General features: G+C 36.1%; 1 protein-coding gene and 1 long non-coding RNA gene across 4 annotated transcripts; one reads left to right on the top strand and one right to left on the bottom strand.

Annotated features, from left to right (window-relative positions):
- The first annotated feature begins 9,237 nt into the window (after positions 1-9,237).
- LOC138133011 (kielin/chordin-like protein) lies at positions 9,238-19,938 on the top strand. The gene is made up of 5 exons (XM_069050787.1): positions 9,238-9,398; positions 15,933-16,086; positions 16,265-16,645; positions 19,422-19,600; positions 19,660-19,938. Exons 2-5 carry the CDS (start codon positions 15,939-15,941, stop codon positions 19,768-19,770), a joined length of 819 nt encoding a protein of 272 aa, XP_068906888.1. The 5' UTR covers positions 9,238-9,398; positions 15,933-15,938; the 3' UTR covers positions 19,771-19,938.
- LOC138133012 (uncharacterized) lies at positions 16,640-17,707 on the bottom strand. 3 transcript variants are annotated; one of them, XR_011160238.1, is made up of 3 exons: positions 17,590-17,707; positions 17,269-17,499; positions 16,640-17,089 (listed from the first exon to the last, which is right to left on the bottom strand). It is a non-coding gene; the product is annotated as an uncharacterized lncRNA (long non-coding RNA). The 3 variants fall into 3 exon arrangements; XR_011160239.1 differs by lacking the exon at positions 16,640-17,089 and adding an exon at positions 17,108-17,225; XR_011160237.1 differs by lacking the exon at positions 16,640-17,089 and having other exon boundaries at positions 17,108-17,499.
- Positions 19,939-20,816: the final 878 nt, after the last annotated feature.

Below are 20,816 nucleotides of genomic sequence, written 5' to 3' on the forward strand. Positions count from 1 at the left end.
TTTGTGTGTTTCTTGAGAGTCTCACGGACTTCCCGTCGGATTAATAAAGCTCCGAAAAATAATAAACATAATGAAAGCACGAAGAAATGAAAAGGGTTTAAGCCGCAAAGAAACATTAAAACCTCCGCTCTTGCAGCTTAACGTCCGATGTAGAGCTTTAAATCCTAATTAAGCATTAAAAGTCAGACACTTTGTTTTTGCGCCACTTGCCTAGGGAGTTGACAAAAGCATTTCGGTTATAAAACGTAGCAGTTGGGCCTCTTGTGTATTGTCGGCCGTCTTTCACGGTTTCCATCAGTATAATGTCACGGAACTTTATTACCGACCCTTCTCGGCCCGGCCATTAAGCCATGACATAGATACCCTTAAAATCTGCCAGCTTCACAAGTTTTTTTTTCTTTTCTCAGGCCGAACCAGAACCGTACTAGAAATTTTATTGGTGATTATTGGGACCGTGTTGACCCCTGGCCGATAAAAACTGTTAATAAAGTCGAGGTGCATTTCAGATTTTTGCTTTATTTATGCGCACAATCATCCCAAACGTGGAATATAAAAGTGTCGCTTTATGGCCAAGTTTTATTCAACTCTCGGCGTGAATCAGCGGAATTTTTTGTTTGCACTTTTCACACCGACTGATGAAGAATAATAAGGTTCACGGTTTCGCAATTATTTTACGAAATTGTGTTTGTGCAGCCAGACGCTGCAACTGAAGAAATTGCACCGTTAAAATTATTTCAAATTGATGAGGATAATACCGGGACTGCCGGGACGAAAGATAATAAAGTGAGACCGGGACAGGTCGTTAATTTTGTTAATTCTTTTACTGTTTCTGACCCAAGTTGTACGGATTACGACGTGTGCGGCCACTTTTAGGCCAATAAAAATGGCACAAAAACAAATAAATGTGGACAATTTATCAAAACGGTTCAAGTCTGTTGAAAGGTACCTATACGAAATGTCTTTCGCTTAAGACCATTCTAGAGTACATAAAGCGTTTGTTTTATAAAGAATTGTGAAATTATTAGAAAGTTGGAGGCGCCTTCTACTACACTCACCGGCAGAAAAAGCGGAATACCATTATTATTTAAAAATCTATCGTCGCGGTATGTGGTTGCTCTTTTTCAATCAGTCTCTTGAAACCTTTTAACAGCTCTGTGACGACTAGCAAGAGGAGCCTCAATAGCATTAGCTGCACAACGGAAACAACAACAGTCTTCAACCAAAGCTACTGCTCTGGCAATATTTACACCAGCTAGAGGCATTTTTTTACGTTCTGCACTTAAATTCGAAGTTAACGACAATAAAAAATTACAAAAGTTATAAAAATCTAACCAGGTTGCTTGGTTATTATAAAAATGGTAAATTTAAGAAATGAAGCAAAAAATTTGTTTTTATGCGAAATTGCTAATAAAATAGCCTATGCTAATGCTCAAGGTTATGTTTGCTATCATTGCCTCCTGGTCAAAATAAACTAGGCAAAAATGAATAGGGAATTTTTCCTTTTTTGAATTTTTTATAAATACCGTTTAAAATTTGTAATGAAATGTGTTACAAATATATTAATATACATTTTAGATTAACGATTTTATTTCAAATAAAACAAAACTTTACACTTCAAAACCAGCTCTTTATTCTTCGGCTGCGTGTTACAGAATGTATCAAAAAGTCTAAAACTATAACATTTTATGCAAGAGCTCGATAATTAGATATGACATTTACGACCCAGCTGGGGCTCGATGCTTAATCCCCCAGCTGCTTGCTCTTGACCCTATCGGGGTTAAAACAAAAATCCCACGCCTTAACTTAAGTCCATAAAATGTTCGACAATAAATTATATAAAAACTAATAATTAACCACAGTAAATAAATTCCAAACATTAACAAAAAGGGTCCTTTTGGCTCGGCTGATGCCGCCATCCGACGATATTGGTGGAAATGCTCACATACACATTAAATGTAATGTTTCAAGTACTTGTAACATTTTAAATTTATCTTGTGTTTAAGAATACGTGGGAGGATTGGAGCAATTATTTTGCTTTCCAAGAAAAATTGTGGAATTCCCTATTCATTTTTGCCTAGTTTACATCAAAATAGGTATTATGGGAATAATTTGTTGTTGACTAATTAGTGTTCCGTTTTTTTTGCCGGTGAGTGTATTTCTAAGCTGGTTCTTTCCAAGTGCTTTAACATAAATGCAGCAGAAAACTTCTGGGGAAAGCTGAAAGATTGAGAGACGAATGGCAAGCAACACATTTATACACTTTGATCTGAAAACATATTGACGAGTGGAGGCGGGTGGAGGCACTGAGGCAGTGGAGGAACTTATCAGGAACTTTGTTTGAAGGATGTAGATAGGTGATATAGAAGCTTGATGGATTCTATTTCGAGTTTCTTTTGTCTGTTTTTCTTAAAATACTGAAAACATCTTTTCGGAAAATCTTAGTACCTAATACCTTGCAAGTTGCGTTTATTTCTGGATATCGAATGTACATCGTTACAAGTTTATTTTATGGATAACTAAATAACTAAAAATGTGTTCATCCTATCACAAAATAATTTTAGTTACAAGAGATTTGCAAAGACTACTTCTAAGTGTCAAGCAAAAAAAAATGTTAAAAAACTTTTTACTATACTTTTCGAGACAGTGTTTGTCAATTGCTCCTCCCTCACTAACATTTTTTATAAATTCCTAGTGTTCTGTGTTATGCAAACTTTATTCTTAAATGACTCCAAAAAAAAAAGTAAATGGGTGTTAAATTAGTAGATAAACCTTTGCGACCACTGGATCTGCTACTGTTTACAACATGTTCTTTTTAGATTTATTATTCTTCACTGTTCTAGCAAATAGTATAAACTTCAGCAATATATTTATACTAACTGTTTGCTTGTGACTTCGTTCGCGGAATTCGAGACAATATATTAAACTTTTTTTTTCAGTAAGTCCTCCCTGCTTTTGGTCTTTGGTCTTTTCTTAGGTGCTAGAATCACCAGAGTTCTGAGTGACCTTCAAAACTATCTCTGCCAGCTTCAGTGACTGTCTTTGCGACTTGTTAATAGTCATAGTACAGCAAAGCACACCTCGAGGGGGAACTACAACCTTTTGAACTCTAAGAAGTACTCCAATGGTATTAGTGGTTTAAATGCTATAAACACCGATTCATCTGTATATGATAATATTCCTGCGGAGGGTTTTCGCTTGGAGCTGAGTGCCATTGGTAAATTTGGGGGGTTGAGGTTCCCTAGCAACATCATTTGAATACCTATTTTGGGGAAAAGTTTGTGGACTGGGAGGTTTGCAGGAATTAGGGTATTCAAAAATTTCCCTGAGTCCCTAAACTTGTAGTCCATTTCTGTCCATTCAAAACCACTTAGGTACCTACGTATAGTTCATTAATGACAGAAGCCTGATCGTTCTTAGGGATTAGAATCTCACGCTCGCGCAGCCACTCCATGGACTTCAATTAAATGTCGACAATATCGGAGTAGGTACTTCTCGCCTGGTCAATTTTACCTAGCCTGCTCCAGAGTGAGCTCACCCAACAGTCTGGTGATCCTAGCACCCGAGAAAAGAATGACCAATCTGGCCTACTGAGAGGTTCTGTTGGGTAAAGAAAGAGGGTTGGGCAGTGGAGTAAGTATTTGCTGACAAACCTTTTGAAGTACGAGTAGGTACTGTTGCGAATTCCACGCGAACAACGTCGCCGGCAAACAGCTCGTTATGTTATAGAGAAATAAGCAATGACCTGATCTGACCTGACCTCACCTGACCTCACCTGACTCCTTACCCCTATTTAGTTTACCTCTTGTTTTTCCCTTTTAGAAATTTTAAAAAACTGAAAACACTTTCAAGACGTTTTAAAAAATTGGGATGGAGCCGAGTCGAAGACCCGGCCTAGTAACTTACCCGACATCAATTTAAACCAATCTGAATTGACCCGAGATACCTACCTTGTCCGTGTTAACCCACATAAGTCGTCTTCTAATTCTCGCAAATAGTAAATATCATTTTCAACATAAAAACGCATGCCCTTTCAACTGGTAATGTCAAATTTCCATGTCACCTCAGTATTTTTTTTGAGCAACCCCCACCCTCTTCCACCCCTCGTAGTCGGATTGACACCAAACTCTATTCGGTGGTCACTATTACAGAGTTATTACCAATGGCAAGATCCGAGGTTATTTTGTTATAAGTTTCAACAGTTATCGCCGTCGATCTATGAAGACGTAAATAACTTTATAAGTCCGCCATACCTATTGGAAAAATCCGCAAATGGTAAACATCGTTTCCGACATAAAAACACATGCCCTTTCAAACGGTAAAGTCAAATTTCCATGTTCCCTTATTATTTTTTCGACCTACCCCATCCTCTTCCACCCCCCGTGGTCCGATTGACACCAAAAGACCATGGGTAAGTTTGTGTTGGTCAAATTTGAAAGCAATCGGTCAAAGCGTTTTTGAGTAATCGTGGGAGAACGACAAGTGGGACAGACAGACAGACGCACAGACAGACATCATTCTAAAAACTTCATAAACGTATTCAGGGGACCTCAAAACGTAACGATCTGATGAAATTAGCAATTCGAAATTTTGGACCGATCACAATAACTTACCCACCTTCGGTCGGTAAGTTAAAAAATTGTTTTTCTACGAGGATTACTTATACGTAGTTCTCGGCGTACAGGTAAGTTTAAAAAAATAAACAAAGAGAAAAAATGTATGTAGTTGTTGTGAGCCAAAGGATACCATCTTCGCTTTTTTCCTTAGCAGCAATACATCTGGGACAACTGTTGTAACGTAACTCTCAATTTCACTTGTTCGTATAAATCTGGGACAATTTCTTTTTTGGGTTTTAAATGTGACTTCAAGCAGTTAATTAATTAACATTTTATTTAAAAAAATATTTTGGCTAAAATTAACAATTCAGTGGTTGTTATTTTATCATTAGGCATTTTGCGGTAAAATTGCTTTGAAAAGTATAATCACATGTTAACTTTGACAAATAAATGAAATCTCCTATTTTTTTGTGTCACCAAGAAATTCATGGAAATATTACCCTCGAAAAATAAAATTGTTCCAGATTTATCTGAACATGACTGTACCGACATTCTGTATGCACGAAACTTTCAAGATTGCATCGTTATAATTTTAGTTATTTTGTATCATGCGTTCATTTAAAATCCTCAAAGTTGGCGTTGAAGAGTCGATTGTGGACGCACTACGCATTACGGATCAGCTGTTTAAATTTTACGATTTTACAGGAGTGGTACGATCACAATCGAATCTTCAACGCCAACTTTGAGGATAAATTTAAATGAACGCACGATATATAGCTACTTTCGGTAGTCATCTGCCATTCCATTTTATTTTTGAAGGTTTTTGGTCAGCTTTTCTATTTAGGTGAATAAACTCCGTTTCAATGAAACTGGCATAAGGGATTAAAATTACCGAATAACATTAACGGTAATTTTCCCAGAAATATCTACAGATCAAACTACGAATCGTTGATCAAATTTTAATAAAATTTAGATTATAGCACTAAATAATCCGTAATGTTTTTGTCTCTCCGATAAAGTTAGATCAGTGTGATGTAGGCGGTATTGCCATTACCTATTGCACCTTTATCGACGAAATGATATTTACCTATACATACTTACAATGACCAAGACTAAATTTTATTACGGTAAACGCACGTGTTAATCTGAAGCATTTTACAATTTACAGTGAGAATATGTTTTAAATTTTGAAAGTTTATCATATAGGTACGTGATATATAACGTATCATTATTAAATATCAAGAAAAAACTAAAAAAGAGGAAAATTTAACTTTAAAAAAATTGAAATTAAAGACATTTATGTTTCACTGAATCATTATTTGTTTTTTATACCTTGACAACTAGATATATTAAGTAGGCTATAATGCCCTAGGGCGTATAAATCATAATGCCCGCTTATTACTCCCGCTCAAACAAGTCGTCATAGATACGAGCCACCGCAAACTAGGAAATTTAACAAAATCAAGTTCACAATTTATACATTTTTTAAATGTTCACAAATTCAAATGCAGTGAAACATAAAACGTTGTATGCACCACGGGCATTACTCCATGTTTATGCTCTCGGGCAACTTAAAAACTCTCGGGCCTGGGGGCCCTCGACCTTTTAAACTGGTTGCCCTCGAACATAAACATCTTCATAATGCCCTTGATACATAAATAACTATTACGTTCAGTGAATGATTAGAGTCAACAAATTAACTACGTTAGAGTTTGAAAATTAAAACTTAAATCTTTTCTACTAATAATACCCTAACTCTAAGTGTTGGAAAATATAAGAAAAAATAAACTAACCATTCATAAAAAAATATATATTAAAAGAAAGTTAAAATACAGAATTTTTACAAGATTTTAAAAGAATCTTTTTTTGGCCTTCACTAATTTTCCTTGGTATGATGTAGTAATCACTGAGTAATCTCTAGATCTGACTAGTTTTGAATAGCAGCAAAGAAAATGTGGTTTTTGTAAATCGGAGCATTGTCCTAATGTAATAGCCTTCCTTTGAGGGCATCACAAATTTTGGAAATTATTATAATTTGACATAATACTCCCCTGTTTTACTCTATCATCACAAATTTTGGAAATTATTATAATTTGACATAATATAGTCCATGTAATACCCCAAGTCAGTAAAATGAAAGCTTATATTTTTAATTATAAGATTCATGGGCATGAAATTATGTTATGCATGATATTCTATAAAACAACAAGATTCAATTAATCAACAGAGATACGTTTTTTTGCTGTAGTTGTCCGTTTTATCCAAAATTTTTATGTTAGAAGAGGATATTTTACTGGCTTGGGGTATTACATGGACTATACTCCCCTGTTTTACTCTATTTACTTACACTGCAAATAAACAATTTAAGTAAACCATCAAGATCTCAAAAACCTGCACTCATAAGTTTTTTAAGTGCCTCATTTCTTTGTTTTCTTGAGCTTATTTACGAGCAGGAAAATTGAATTTTCTGGACTAGTACTGAAAGACTTTACAAAACGCAAAATTACTTTGTAACTATAGTTGCCAACAAAATTGACAAACTTGATTTTTGTGGAATTTGTACAAAAATTTTCTAAAATTTGTAAATTTGCTTTTTTATGATTTCCGGAAAAATTTAATACAAAACACGTCATTAAAATCTCTTGCTTGACTAGGAGCTTTAAAATACTCGGCACAAAGTGCCTCGAATTTCAATTTAGCTCCTCTTCAGTAATGTGAGATTTTCCTGACTTTTATGTAAATAAGTATTACAGATTCATTTTATGACAGCTGTCAAATTTAGTCACTTATGAGTAATTTATGTCAAGTTAAATGGCAGCTGTCAAATTTACTCACTAGTGAGTACTTTATCTCACTTGTGATTAAAATTTGACTTCTGTCACCGAAAACAATGGTCTAAGGTAGAGCTCGTGCCAACTCTCATGATCGATGACGCAGAAACCAAAATCCTACCAAAATGCGTACCGAAGCGTCTGTACTATTCGAACTAAAAACATCGGTACCATTTTGTCACGCTTTACATATTTGTGAGCTAATTTATGTTGATATTTATTTGGCGAGAAGCCGACAAGTCCTTAGATAATGTCGGACATTCTAATCCAAATCCTTGAACAGTGTAAAATGCAAATTTGCCGCCACCCTGAAAATTTGAACTAAACGACCGACGTTTTTACGTTTCACTTATCAAAATTGGGCTCCGCCTTCGCGCAGCTTTTGTCAAGGTCATCGATCATGACAGTTGGCACAAGCTCTAGCTCAAAAACTCCACCTGTAAGATAAAATATTTTTATTAATAATACAGTGATATTTTATAGCGAAATACGTTAAAAGTTTTTTTTCAATAAACAACGAAAATGTACGACTTTCTTTCTCATAGCAGTAGCAGTTCACCAAATGTGTCCTCAAATAAACAAGAAAGTCTTCATTCTTAACTGAAAGGGTGAACGTTGCGCAAATTAATCTTGAAAGTCGTGATATTTTAAAACAGAACCATTAAGCTTGTCCTCAGTTAATTAAATGTTCTGCAATCTAGACTGACAACGATAATGTTGACATTTTAATTTTAATAATTTAAAAATATTCCAAGTACCTGTTTTTTGTTCTTTGAAAAACATAAATTATGAAGAATAAACTTTCGTCCAGTTTATCTTTGTAGCAAGAATTGTGGAAATCACAACGAACGTATTTCGCCCGTTCGGACATTATGTTGGTGAGGAACTATTCTGCACGTCCTTCGCTTAATTTCTTGGTCCATAAACATTCCACAAACCCATTGTGGAAACAAAAGTTCCTTAAGCATATTGGGCCGGGCTCTCTGCAGTAAATTCCCACCGAAAGTTGGACCACAGGGCTGCAGAAGCACTTAAGCCTGGTCCCCATCGATTAAGACGGGAAGTGACCGCATTCAGAAAAAGATCCTCTAATGTTGGCCCTAATAGAAACGTCCCATTATTATTTCTTTCTTTCGTCGTTCTGACAGGCTTGATTTATGATGACCTCTGTCGTCAAAAGCACAACTTCCTCATCCAGCCCAGATACAATTTCTTATCGGACCGAACAAAAGCCGTTGTGTATTTTTGTGAAGAGTAATCTCAGACAAACAGTGTAATCGAGTCTTCGACTGATAACCCAATTCTCTTCGATAAAAATCGAAAGATCACTTGCCGGTGATGAAAATAGACAGCGGCAGCGGAACCGAAGCGCATTAATGTCACGAAATATATTAGAGGCAAGAATCACAATGGACGGTTATATTATAGGCTGACTTATATAAATTGACATTTGTCGGTGCGAACGTGAGGAAATCTTCAAACAAAGTTGGGACGTCGCAGGAGGCTCAGAACTACAATTTCCGACGGGAGGAACCGGGCACTGTTACCACTTCGGCCTCCGAGTGCCACTTGGGGAACTTCATTCAACTCATGACAGCCACTTGTCGACACTCCAGAGCCCATTTTTTCCACCTACAAGTTTTAATCAAGGTCCTGGACAAGACTTATCCGAAATCAATTTTTGCCTCTCTAAAAAATTAACTTTTTGTTTAAAAACAAGAGGTTGCGACCCACGGCCCCCGAGTTTTGATGCTTTTTCCAGAGCCGTCGGCGAAGTCTTCGGGCCGAGCTTTATCAGAAGTTATTTCTCCTTGTTTGAAGCGTTAGGTCGATATGTGAATATAGAGACTGCGCGGCTGCCAGTTTCGCGTGCTATTGGCCAAGTTAACATTCACACAGAGACCATCTGGTAGTTGGGGCTTCATCTACCAGCGACCAGTTGTTTTGAGAATTTTGTGACGTCGTCATGCACACTTGCTGCACAACCCTCTACTAACAACATCCAAACATTCATGTGAGTACCGACACTAGCAATTTCTTTTATCGAGACGGCAATGCTCCATTTTTATTCGGGCTGTGTTTACGTTTTCGTCCGTTGTAAATAACTTTGGAAAAATATTTGCGATGCGACGGATTGTAAAGAAAAGTTGAAACGGGGTGGAAACTGGCTTTTTCGCCGCACAGGTTGTGTTCCGGTGGAAGGCACCCTCTGGAACGACTTTTAAATATTTCAAAGCGGAATCACGTACGGTGTCGCCTTTTCATATATTTATAAATGACGTTGCTAATCCCGCAACTGGATTTTCACCCCCGATTAAATAAAAAATAGATGAAATTTGCCGCCACTTGAATTAATAATAAATGTTGCGTTTCGCCGGAAATGACTTACCTTTCCCACGTTATTTTTTACAACAAAAGACTTAAATTGTATTCTGCGGCACAAATAAAAAAATCTATTATTACCTTTTATTACGACGATCCCTATAAACACGAACCATAATAAAACGTTATTACCCAACTTTAATTGCTGTTTTGTCAAATTGTATTTAAAACCTGTTGGCTTTTCGCAAACAGTTCTGCGGTTCGAGTTTCTGCTTGTTTTGTCTGAAGAGCATTTTATTCTTGCCGTGTCGGATTAAATTATGCGTTTATTAACACAACTAGGATTAGAATAGTTTGTGGCTTCCAATTGGATTTATCATTCGGGACTGTTGCCTTATACATACATCATTTTCTGGATAAATTAAGAACGAAGCTAATTTCTTATGGAAATTCGGGGTTGAATTAGGCGAAGTCAGCATTTCCATGAATTTTATTCTCGCTTGGAAATTGTATTTAATCTTTCCCATCGACCAGGAAGTTATTTACATTGCGGTGCTTTGGCGGCTTTCATGGAAGGTGGAAATTTGTGAAATTTTCTCGCGTTATGACCGCATTTATTGTGAAAACAGTTTTTGCATCATAGGATTTTTTAACGATTTTTTTTTATTGTCAAAGCGTAAAACGAAAGCGTTAAAAATTTTGCTGTTGTTGGCGTTACACATTTTTATTTAACCTTATACATTTTGATGGAAGGCTCATTGCCGAAGAGCAACAGCGAAACTGCTAGGAACTACTCACCTAAGTAAATTCCCAATCCCATAGTGGGGGCTGCAGCATCAAAAGGTTTACATTGCCTGGAGAAAAAAACACATCAATTTTTGGTTACGTTTTATTATCTGCTAGTTAATTTTTTGATAAAAGCTATGTACCGGGTGAGTCAAGTGTTACCGTTATCGCCAGAGCGAAAACACCCACTTCTAATCAATTTAAAATTCTCAAAAAATTCATTAATGACTGTGTATTACTGCAGAACAATCTGTAAAATATTCAAAATTTGTAATGAAAAATGATTTCGTTTTAATTCAATAACCGCTACATTAATATACCTACATAATTTTTCACTGAGAGTCCTTTCAAACATTTAGGAAAAATTTGGTGTCATTAAAATCATGAAAACATCACAGGTTTTTGAAATAAATGGAATTTGACATTAATGTACAAAATTTAGCTATGATTTATTATTAAATTGGGCGGTCAGTTCCACAAAAGAAGTTGACCTAGGTTGTTTATGATACCGTTTAGGGGCTTAAGAATTACTAGAAAAGTTGTCAACAGATGTTTCCCAACAATGAGATATTTATTTATGACACTGTATCTTGGTCATTTTTCGCTCTTAATGTTAAAATTGGAATAATTCAAAAACGAATAATTTTCTTTTGATGCGAATTTCATAAATGTGTTCTTTGAATTAATTGTGAATTATGAGCGTGTATGGAAAAAAAATGTTTTTATTATACCTGAATCATAATCTCTGTTTTTGACACTAAAATGCGTGCAAAATTGGCCCCTTAAAACACTAAAGCTTTAAAGTCGCTTAGGTAACAACAAATTCACCTATATTTTGAACAATAGTAAATAGACATTTATACACAATTTATAATAGCTACGAAACAACAACAATTGAGCATTTCTATATCAACGAGTAATGACACAGTTTAGTTCGGAAAAGGTATTTTTATTTACTTTTTTTGTTATAATTTTCAGATTGTAGTGCAGGTATGTATAATAAAAAATAGCGTATGATACACGTTTATAAGGGCCTATAAAGCACTTGCGACGTCGAAAGCACTCCGCTACTCATAATATGTACCTACATACATATACTATTTTTGCTCAAAATCGATTTTTTAAATTTTATGGCTCTGAATGAAGTGGTAACGGAAAATTGATTGCACACATTTGAAGTCTTATATCAAAGGAATGTAACCCTAAAGTTTCGTAATTTTTACTAATTTTTTAATAAGTTTAATCGTGCGGGCGGTAAAACTTGACTCACCCGGTATAGATAAATAAATAGAATAATAAGTATAGTACTTTTTTTGACGCCAGTAACTAAATCTGGTAATTTTTTATTGTGATTTAAGATTTCATTATTAGATAAAGATGTCATTTCCCCCTGTTCCCAGGTTTAAATGAGGTTTGCTCAAAATTTGTGTTCTATGGACAAAACCTGCCCATTTTTCTCACTGAATTTATGAAAATATTTTAAAATGCATGTTTTTATTTCTTTTGCATTTTTTTTTTTGGCATTTTCAAAATTTAAATTTTGTCACCAATATGAGAAAAGGTATACTAAAACAGAAGAATTTGAATTTTGCAGTAATTCAATACATACAACAAAAATAAAAGCCCTTTCAGTTACTCGATATAGACAAAGCGTAATTAAAAATATATACAGAGTCATTATAAATTATTGGAGTCGGAACAAGCCCTGTCCATGTTATGAAATTTTTGCCGCTTCACAAATACGTAAGTACATTCACAAAACATCTGGACTGTCAAAATCAAAATTGCAGTTATAAGCCATTCAACAAACTCCAAATATTTTTGACATTTCGAGTTTCTCAAAATGATATAATTCAAATTCAAAGTGAGGTTAGGACCATGTATTGGTTAGTTCACGCCAAACGTCATGATAATGACTTTGATGTTTCCCTTTTTTTGCTCGCAATAGTACCTACTTATGAAACTAAAAAATTTATGCATACATTGTATGCATACATTTTTTAGTATGACAGCAAATGTCACGGGAGTTTTCTGAATAAGTTATATGGTGTGATCAAGAATGACTGCGTCCGTCGGTAACAATGAAATTTGTCAAACTTGAAATTTACCATCATGGGTTCATTTTGGGTTCATTTTTGTAACAACATAAACATAACCGGCATAACCAAAAATGTTTTTAATGTCGTTTCAAGTTAAAAATTCAGGTCAGTGCCAATTACGAGACAAAAAACACCAGTACTTTTCAATTGTTTCATTGCTAACAGATTCAATCATTGTTGATCACGCTGTAGGTTGATCAAACTATTTATTTGTTTAAATTGACATTGTCAAATAAATTGCCAAATTATTTAAATATATTTTGTAAAAAGGTATAAATGGAAAGTTCAAAATGAACTAGGGTGGTTCTATGGGCGCGAGAGAAGAGGGCCATAACAAATTATTTATTATAAAGCCATGCTTTCAACAAAAAATATATCTGATTTGTGGCGAGAGACCATTTTAATCCAACTAAGTATGTGGAGAAACAGTATCTTGCATTGTGAAAACCTAATGAAAGCTGATTGGTTAACTATGATGGGTAACTCTGATGACTGAGGAGAGATGTTCAACCCATACCTTTAGCGGAATCTGACCTGAGTCAGATATATCTGAATATAGAAAGCGATTTTCAATTTTCTTCTGATTCTGAATATGAAACAGATTAATTTATTTATGATTTTGGTTGTTGTTTAGTTTGTTAGGTACCTGTTTTCAGTTTGTCGTGTGTCAGCTGTTTTTCTTTGTATTTTTTATAAACTTTATTAAATTGCTCCAGTTCTTTTAGCTGCTGCATTTCGCTTCAAGTGTTCAAAACATTTTTAGTTCAATGATTAAAAATGAAAACATAACCTACTTAAATATATTTTGTACCTAGATTTTGACGTGAGTACACTCTAGCGAAAAATTTTTATACAGTCAAAAGAAACATTCTATTTAAAATTTAATTTTGATAGGAGTCTTTTTGAATTTACTTTAATTGTAGTGTGGCGACATTTTTCATGTGAACTGTCAATGGTGTCAATTAATTGTGTGTATTCATATTCACATAATTTTGATCATAACCATAAATTTTGCATTCAGTTTTTACGCCAACTTGACATTTAATTGACAAATATGTGTGAACTGGCCTTTATTGAATATAACCGAACTTTTGACTCGATAATGCCATTTCCCTACTTTTTTGATGTCATAAGAAAAACTTCAAAGTGATTTTTAATAACTGTCATTTATTAATGACACTAAAGATTGGTTTACATATTTTTTTTTGGAAATGTCTAAAAAATGTTGGCCAAGATTCCGTGTCCGGAATAGTAATAGTACGGGGTCATTTTAAATGATTGGGTCATTATCGCAGTAGGCGTTGGTGACGTAGTTGAATGTGCCGCAAGCTTTATAACATGAGTGAGACTAGCATCACCGATAGGTAGCGCTGCTGGCGGTAGTGTAAATTTGTCTACTAGTTTGTCTAACGTTGCGAAGCTAGCGGCACATCCCAAATTTGTGTGGGTTTTCAACGCCAACTGCGACGGGACAATCATTTATAATGACCCTGTATAACTAAGTAAAACAGAATATGTATTAGGAAATGTGGTTGAAATACTGAGGTATTGTTTAGATCTTTTTTGTTGAGCTCTTGGCTACACAACAGCCACTAAAAACTGACTTATATTTAACAAAATGGTCTACAAGTAATAAAATTCGAGGATGAGACGTTCAGATTTCTAAATTGCAAATTTTGAAGTGTTGCTGTCATTTTGTCCTTTATGTCTTCCAAAAGTAGCTTATATAAGTAAATTTGATGGACCAGTTGGTGTTCACTAACACTTTATCGTTTCCCCGACAGTAAACACTTTTTCCTAAAGCTGACGCGCGTTTCAACAGCAAAGCTGTCATCAGGACGACAATAAAAATTATGACAACTTTACGTCGAAACGCTAAACGCGCGTCAGTTAAAAAAAAGTGTGTTTGATGTTGGGGAAACAGTCGAATGTTATTCTTAGAGTAAGTTACTCTAAGTGTATCAGTAGGGAATATATTAGGGGGAACGCAGGCATTGAAGTAGTGCCATTATCTCAAATTAATTCTAAACTTCAAACATGTCGTAACTTGGATTTCTAGAGTATTGTGAAGCAAATTACAAATTCTACTGAATCTCCCAACTTTTTGAGCCAACAATTCCACAATTTTATTTATTCTGAGCTGAAGACATCACCCAATTTGTATCCCTTCACGTGTTCTTAAATAAACAAATAAATGGTGTTGCACTTTTTCTTAACAATATTGGATTCCCCAATTTTATTTTATAAAGCACAATTACATTTGAGATTTATAGCAAAGGACTAGTACGTATTTATTGTTCTCTCTCACGCTCACGCAACCCAGCCCAAGAACCTCTCATACACACCCGCTCCCAGCAGGACCGTTTTTCAAGATTTTAATTTAAAAGAACTAATGCCTAGCCCTTGTCCGATGTGACCACACCGTTTTATGCACCCCGAGGCGCAATTCCGTACATTTGTTTACCGTTTAATTTTAATCCCGATCTGTACAAATTAATTGATGCAATAACTATTTTTGCGCAACGGTTAAAATTAAACCGCATTCAGGTCACTGATTATGGCGGAACTTACGTAACGGTCTCAGGAAAAAAATTAACGAATTCTAATTTAATTCGATTAGATTTTTTATCTTAACTCTCATTTTTTGCCAGCTCGAATGACGGTAAATTGCACTTTGAGCGCAGAACCTTTTAGCGTTTCCCTTTCCTGCTAATTTTACCAAATAATCGTAATTTTTTCACGTCCGCTTCGGAATTAATGAGATCACGTTTCGAGTTTCTGATAATGTAAGTCGAGCTTCATTTTGTTGCTTAATATGCGAAAATAGTAAAACAACAAACGGGAGGAACGCGGGACCACCATCCTCGAAAATTTCCTATTAATATCTCACTCCTTCCTCGCATCAAACTGATGAAACTTCCCGAACTAATTTTCTAAGAATTAGGTTCCGTAATGAGTATATTAAATTTAATTTTCTTATTTGATGGATCCTGCAGTAGTAATTTGGTGCGGCTCGAATAATTGAAATATTAGATCCAGAGTCCTGAAAAATCGGGAGTGTTTTATGGAAGGCGTAAAAGCAGTCAAAATGTGCTAAAGAATGGTCGCTGTTGTGCCAGTCATTCTTTATTGTTGCATTAATTCAGCTTTAATGACCGATTCAATGTAGATAACTTCCTTTCGAATTCTGGGAATGGCGGTGATGAAATAATATTGGAATGACTTCATCACGCGGCTTTCATTGCCACCAAGCGATTATTATTGATTGTAAAGCAATGGAATAAAATTGATGGATGCGCTTAGATATTGTAATACTTTCCACTGACAATATTTAATTCTAGTGAAATATGGGGAGGATTTTATTGACAGCTTGGTTGGTTGCTGTAAGCTATTGTCTCCCGGGATTAACCGCTGCATCGCATCCTCGGGAAAATGAATTGGACAGTCACGAGACCCATCCCATCAACCCAAAATCACCGGCCAGCATTCTACACGGTACGAACAACAGAATTTGCGTTCGAAGGCGACCTCCACCACCGATCGCGTTGCCGCAAGTGTCTTTCTGAGCGAAATATCCTTGCAGCAAGCGTGAAAAATCCGGAGGTCGCCGTTCCGGGCGCAGATCCTGCACGATCCCTCGACCAAATCCATCTGCATAATCGAAAATTTCCAGATGAAGTGGATATCCTTAAGCTGATGAATGTATCGGCTAAAGATCAGGGTGTGTCTCTAGTCGAGGGCCCGATAACCAATTTCCCCGCTTACAAATTCCGCCTCCCTTACGGAAACGTACCCTTACCGAACTCAACAGTTGTTACAACGGCCATGAATAGTCCCGAAGGATTCACCGTCGTATTCCTCTACCGCCAACAGAAAAACAACTTGGGTACGCTCATTTCGGTTAACTCGCCGGGAAGACTCACGCCTTGGTTTCAGTTAAATTCCAATTCGAAAATGGGTGTACTCATGCTTAAATACAGGATGGAAACATCGGCGAAACTGAGACAAATGGATTGGGAATTGCCGAAACACCATCGCAAATCACCTCTAGCCGGTAAGTCTTTTGTTAATGCAGTAGCTGTGCGGGTCGGAGGTCGAGGACGGCCCTATAAATCTCTTCTCCGACACTCGGGTTGCAGGGAAGGAATTTAATGTAGTGTGGTTTAGTGTTTGGATAGGGACGCTATTAGCGTAAAAGCATCTTAAAAGCCGACCGTATTTATGCAAATATGGACAACCGATGAAAAGATCGGGGCCGTCTCTTTGATAGAAAAATCTGAATATTTTCGCAATTTGTTGCGTGCTGATCCGTCTGTACTCATTCTGTTAGGCCCGGTTAAATCGAAGGGATGAATATGGAAGCCTTCATTAACAGCCGAGAATATCCTAAGCGGCTTAATAGATAATGCTCCGACGGTCAATAAACCACGTTGCTTTCAGTTTCCGATTCCCTGATTCGCTCCTAATCCAAGGACAAATGTTTGACGGATTTGGACATCTAAAAATACAAAAAAACGACAATACTCAATACGCTTCATTTGATTCGATCGCTATCAAGTTCTTTGACATTGATTTACAGTAACAGTATGACAAAGATTCCGCAATTAAAAAAATCAACACTGAAAAGCGTTCCCCTTTGGTTCAAAAAAATGTAATACTGTAATATACTGGATATACCTCGTCCGGTCCGTTGACATCATGCTTAAGAACCATGTAAAACGCTAAACCCACTGCAATAAGACTATGATGGCCTCAATAACCATCGCTATATTCGTTTGGGGGTTTCTTCAAGGATCATAATTAATTTAAAATGGCTGTCGACGCAGCAGACCATGAGCTTGCACACCGGCCTTTAGATTTAGTTACAAAAAAGTAACCAAATAAAATTTCACAGTTTAAGGTTTTGATCTAAAAGAAATGACAAAGTATAAAAGTAAATACATTTTACTTCATTTGAATCTTTTAGAAGTTTGTGATAACAACGATAAACTGCCTCACCTTCTCTAACACTTAAAACCGACATTGTTCTTATTCTAAAACTTGACAAATTTGAGAAAAAACTGAAAATAGTAAACGATGTTGATCACACTTGACCTTGACGTTTTTTTGACAGTTTAAATATAATAAAACAAGGAACTCTAAAATTACTATAAATGTCCGTACTGCCAACTTAAATTTGAATTTTCAAGACCAACTGCGTGGACAACCATTTTGAAATCTAAAATATTTAGCCAATTTAGCTTCTAAATCAGTTGAAGTTTCTTTCTAAATGTGATACAGTAGTTTACATTTTGTATAATAAGAGTATATAATTTTAACCTATTGGGAAAGCATAAAAGATCTAAGTCTAGCCTGTTTAACGAGACAACTGAAAAGCAATCCCAAGAACGTATTTAATACATCAGAGTTTGTTAACCTGAACTTTGCATAGAACTCCACAGTTTAACTTGTCAGTCTCTGAAACAAAAAGAGTTAGTTTGCCAAGCCGGACTAATAAGTTTGAATTTTAAGTATGAAAGGTGCATTTTGTCCATTAGCGAATGAAAAAAAGTGTTAGAACAACACCTGGGCCAAAATCTCCCTTAAAACTTTCCGATCCCACACCCGCCCGGAGCAATTCCGGGATCACACTGTCGGAAACACGAGAATTTGCATTTTCAATTCGTCGGTATCGAATTGAATTTTTAAAAGTGAAGCTGGATGAACTTTACGGGCGTCGGAACAGATTGTTATGTGCCCGTCGTGGAGCAGAATTAACGCGATCATGACGACTAATCGAATTTCCGAAGAGCCAAGAAAATTATGAGGGCGCAAAGTTTCATGTAATTGGCGCAGCGTCGCGTCCTTTTTTTTTGTTAATTCGATTTTTGTAGCGGCCCTGAATACAGATGAAGGCAATATTCGATGGCCGAGGAATGCTTATTAGATTTCGCGTTTGCGGCATGATTGAACCAAATTGGCATTTAGACTACCCACTCATAATCGTTCAGGATCCTGGCACGGTCCGCATTGGCCCGCCGAGACAAAATATCGAGGGTGGATGAAGAGGGTGTATTTGCATTTATATTGTTATATTGCCGGTTCGGTCACCGTTAAATGAGTTTGCGGTTTACAAGATTTCGCTTCGATTAGCGAGCACGGCACGGGGAAAAACTCGTCGGTTCTGATTTTATTTTCATTCGTTGTTGTTTTGGCTTTCTACGTTTTCATGCGACTCCGGATTTTAAATGGTTTAATGCAAATACGAGCGGCCTGCATAATTCATATAAAAGACCATGGATCCGTGTAAAATCGAAACGGATACACAAGACGGGAAATCGAATACTCGCTTCTTACAAAATTCAGGAAATTGCGAATATAAAATATAGATACGCTTCCTCTCCGGCTCGCTTTATTTTTCAGTCTTATTCACTGGTGACAGACGTCGCAGATTAAAAGCAAATAAACACACAAATGGCAAGTTTCGATGGAGCTTTGTAAAAAGCTCCCAGATAGCAGAGTTAATTAAATGCTGAATCATACAAATTGTCACTAATGATCCAGATTGCGAGGCTTTAACTCGAATTTATTCCAATACAATTAAAAGTTTAATTGTTGGACGCTGCGAGGCGCGATTTCAGCACACCGAGCTCTCTTTTGCCACAAATTAACTGAAAATAATTTCACTAATAATTCCCCTGAACCGCCAGGTGAACCTCGCTCGAATCATCTCAAGTTTCCCGAGTCCGGTCCGGTGTTTATTTTTCTTGTTTGATCAAAGTTAGTTGGTTAACTAGGATACGTGCCTAGGCTCGTGTTGATTTTTTCCTGATTATCCTTATCGATTCCAGCATGGACGTGGCTCTCGGTGAGCGTGGATTTCACCACCGGTATCGTCCGCCTCGATCTTGATTGTCAGCCCAGCCGATTCGAATCTCTCACTCCAGGAAATGACCAGAGCCATATCAGGATCCCGCAGGACTCTCTTGTTTATTTTAGACAAGAGCCGGGCAGGAAGAAAAAGTTTCTGGTGGGTTTATCGATAATTTGCCGGGTCGGTGGATGCTCATTGTGAACTTGTCGTTGCAGGGATCGATGCAAGTCGCCAAAGTTCTTCCCTACGTTCAGCAGGAGCGGCTCTGGACCTGTGTGGAAATCTCCTCGAATCTTGCTCCGCAATTCCGTAAACCACTTTTGTAAATTCGAGACTATTGTTGCACAAAAATTGTGATATTAGGATTTCAACGCCAACGAAACTGGCAAATTATTTTGAGGAAGAGGAATAGTATTACTGTTTATTTATTATGACTTTATGACATGGACATTATTATTATTGAGAGGAAATTAATAAAACTCACTCAAAACGTTTGTAATCTTAATTACCCACGTTCCTCACCGATCCCAGTACAATGTATTGTTGGTTGCATAAACTAGTTTAATTTAGTTGGGCCGATCCATCACGTCAAAAATACTCGTTTACTTGAATAAAGTAATCAGGGAAATGAAAAAAAGTAGAACAATCCATCATGTGATAAAAAATAAACATTACGTCGTCGCCTTAAATTAGATTATGTGGCCCGTTATGTTACGACCGTTTTTTCAGAACTGGCTGAAAATGTGTTGCAAACTTGGAATTTTCCCAACGAAAAAATTTAATTAAGGACTTAAACAAGTTTCTTTTCGCTGACTCGGAAAATGCTCCTAATTGGAACCCTGAATCAAATTATTATAAATTTTTATAAAATTGAAAATAGTTTATTGTTACATTTACGAGTTGCACAAAACACAAGACAAGAAGTCGCACGGTGAGCGTAGCGAGAAGTGCTCTAAAGAGTCTAAAGGAAGGAGTTCGACAAACTGTCTTGTGTGTAACATGCTATTTTTTCTATTTCGGCTTCATTAATTTGATTTTTTTTAATATAAAATACCTAATTATTTGGTGACTTTTATTTTAATGACATTGTGTTGGTATTGATGAAGCAATGTAATTTCATTGAAAATTAAATTTCAAATTGTTTCCCAAATTTTGTTACAATAATAATATAGCCCCTTAATAGTTTATTTTGATCCTTCAACATGGATTCAAATTCAGATGACATATTAAATGGCATTTACTATCAATACCAACCCCATTTTCAATAATCACTAGAAACGATGCAGAAAATTGAAAAACAGTGGCATAAAATACTCGACACTGAAAGAGAAAAAATATGTTTTTTGTTCGACACTGTCAGAATTTTAGAATT

This window comes from Tenebrio molitor, chromosome 6 (genome assembly GCF_963966145.1).
Source record: "Tenebrio molitor chromosome 6, icTenMoli1.1, whole genome shotgun sequence".
Classification (NCBI taxonomy): Eukaryota; Metazoa; Arthropoda; class Insecta; order Coleoptera; family Tenebrionidae; genus Tenebrio; species Tenebrio molitor.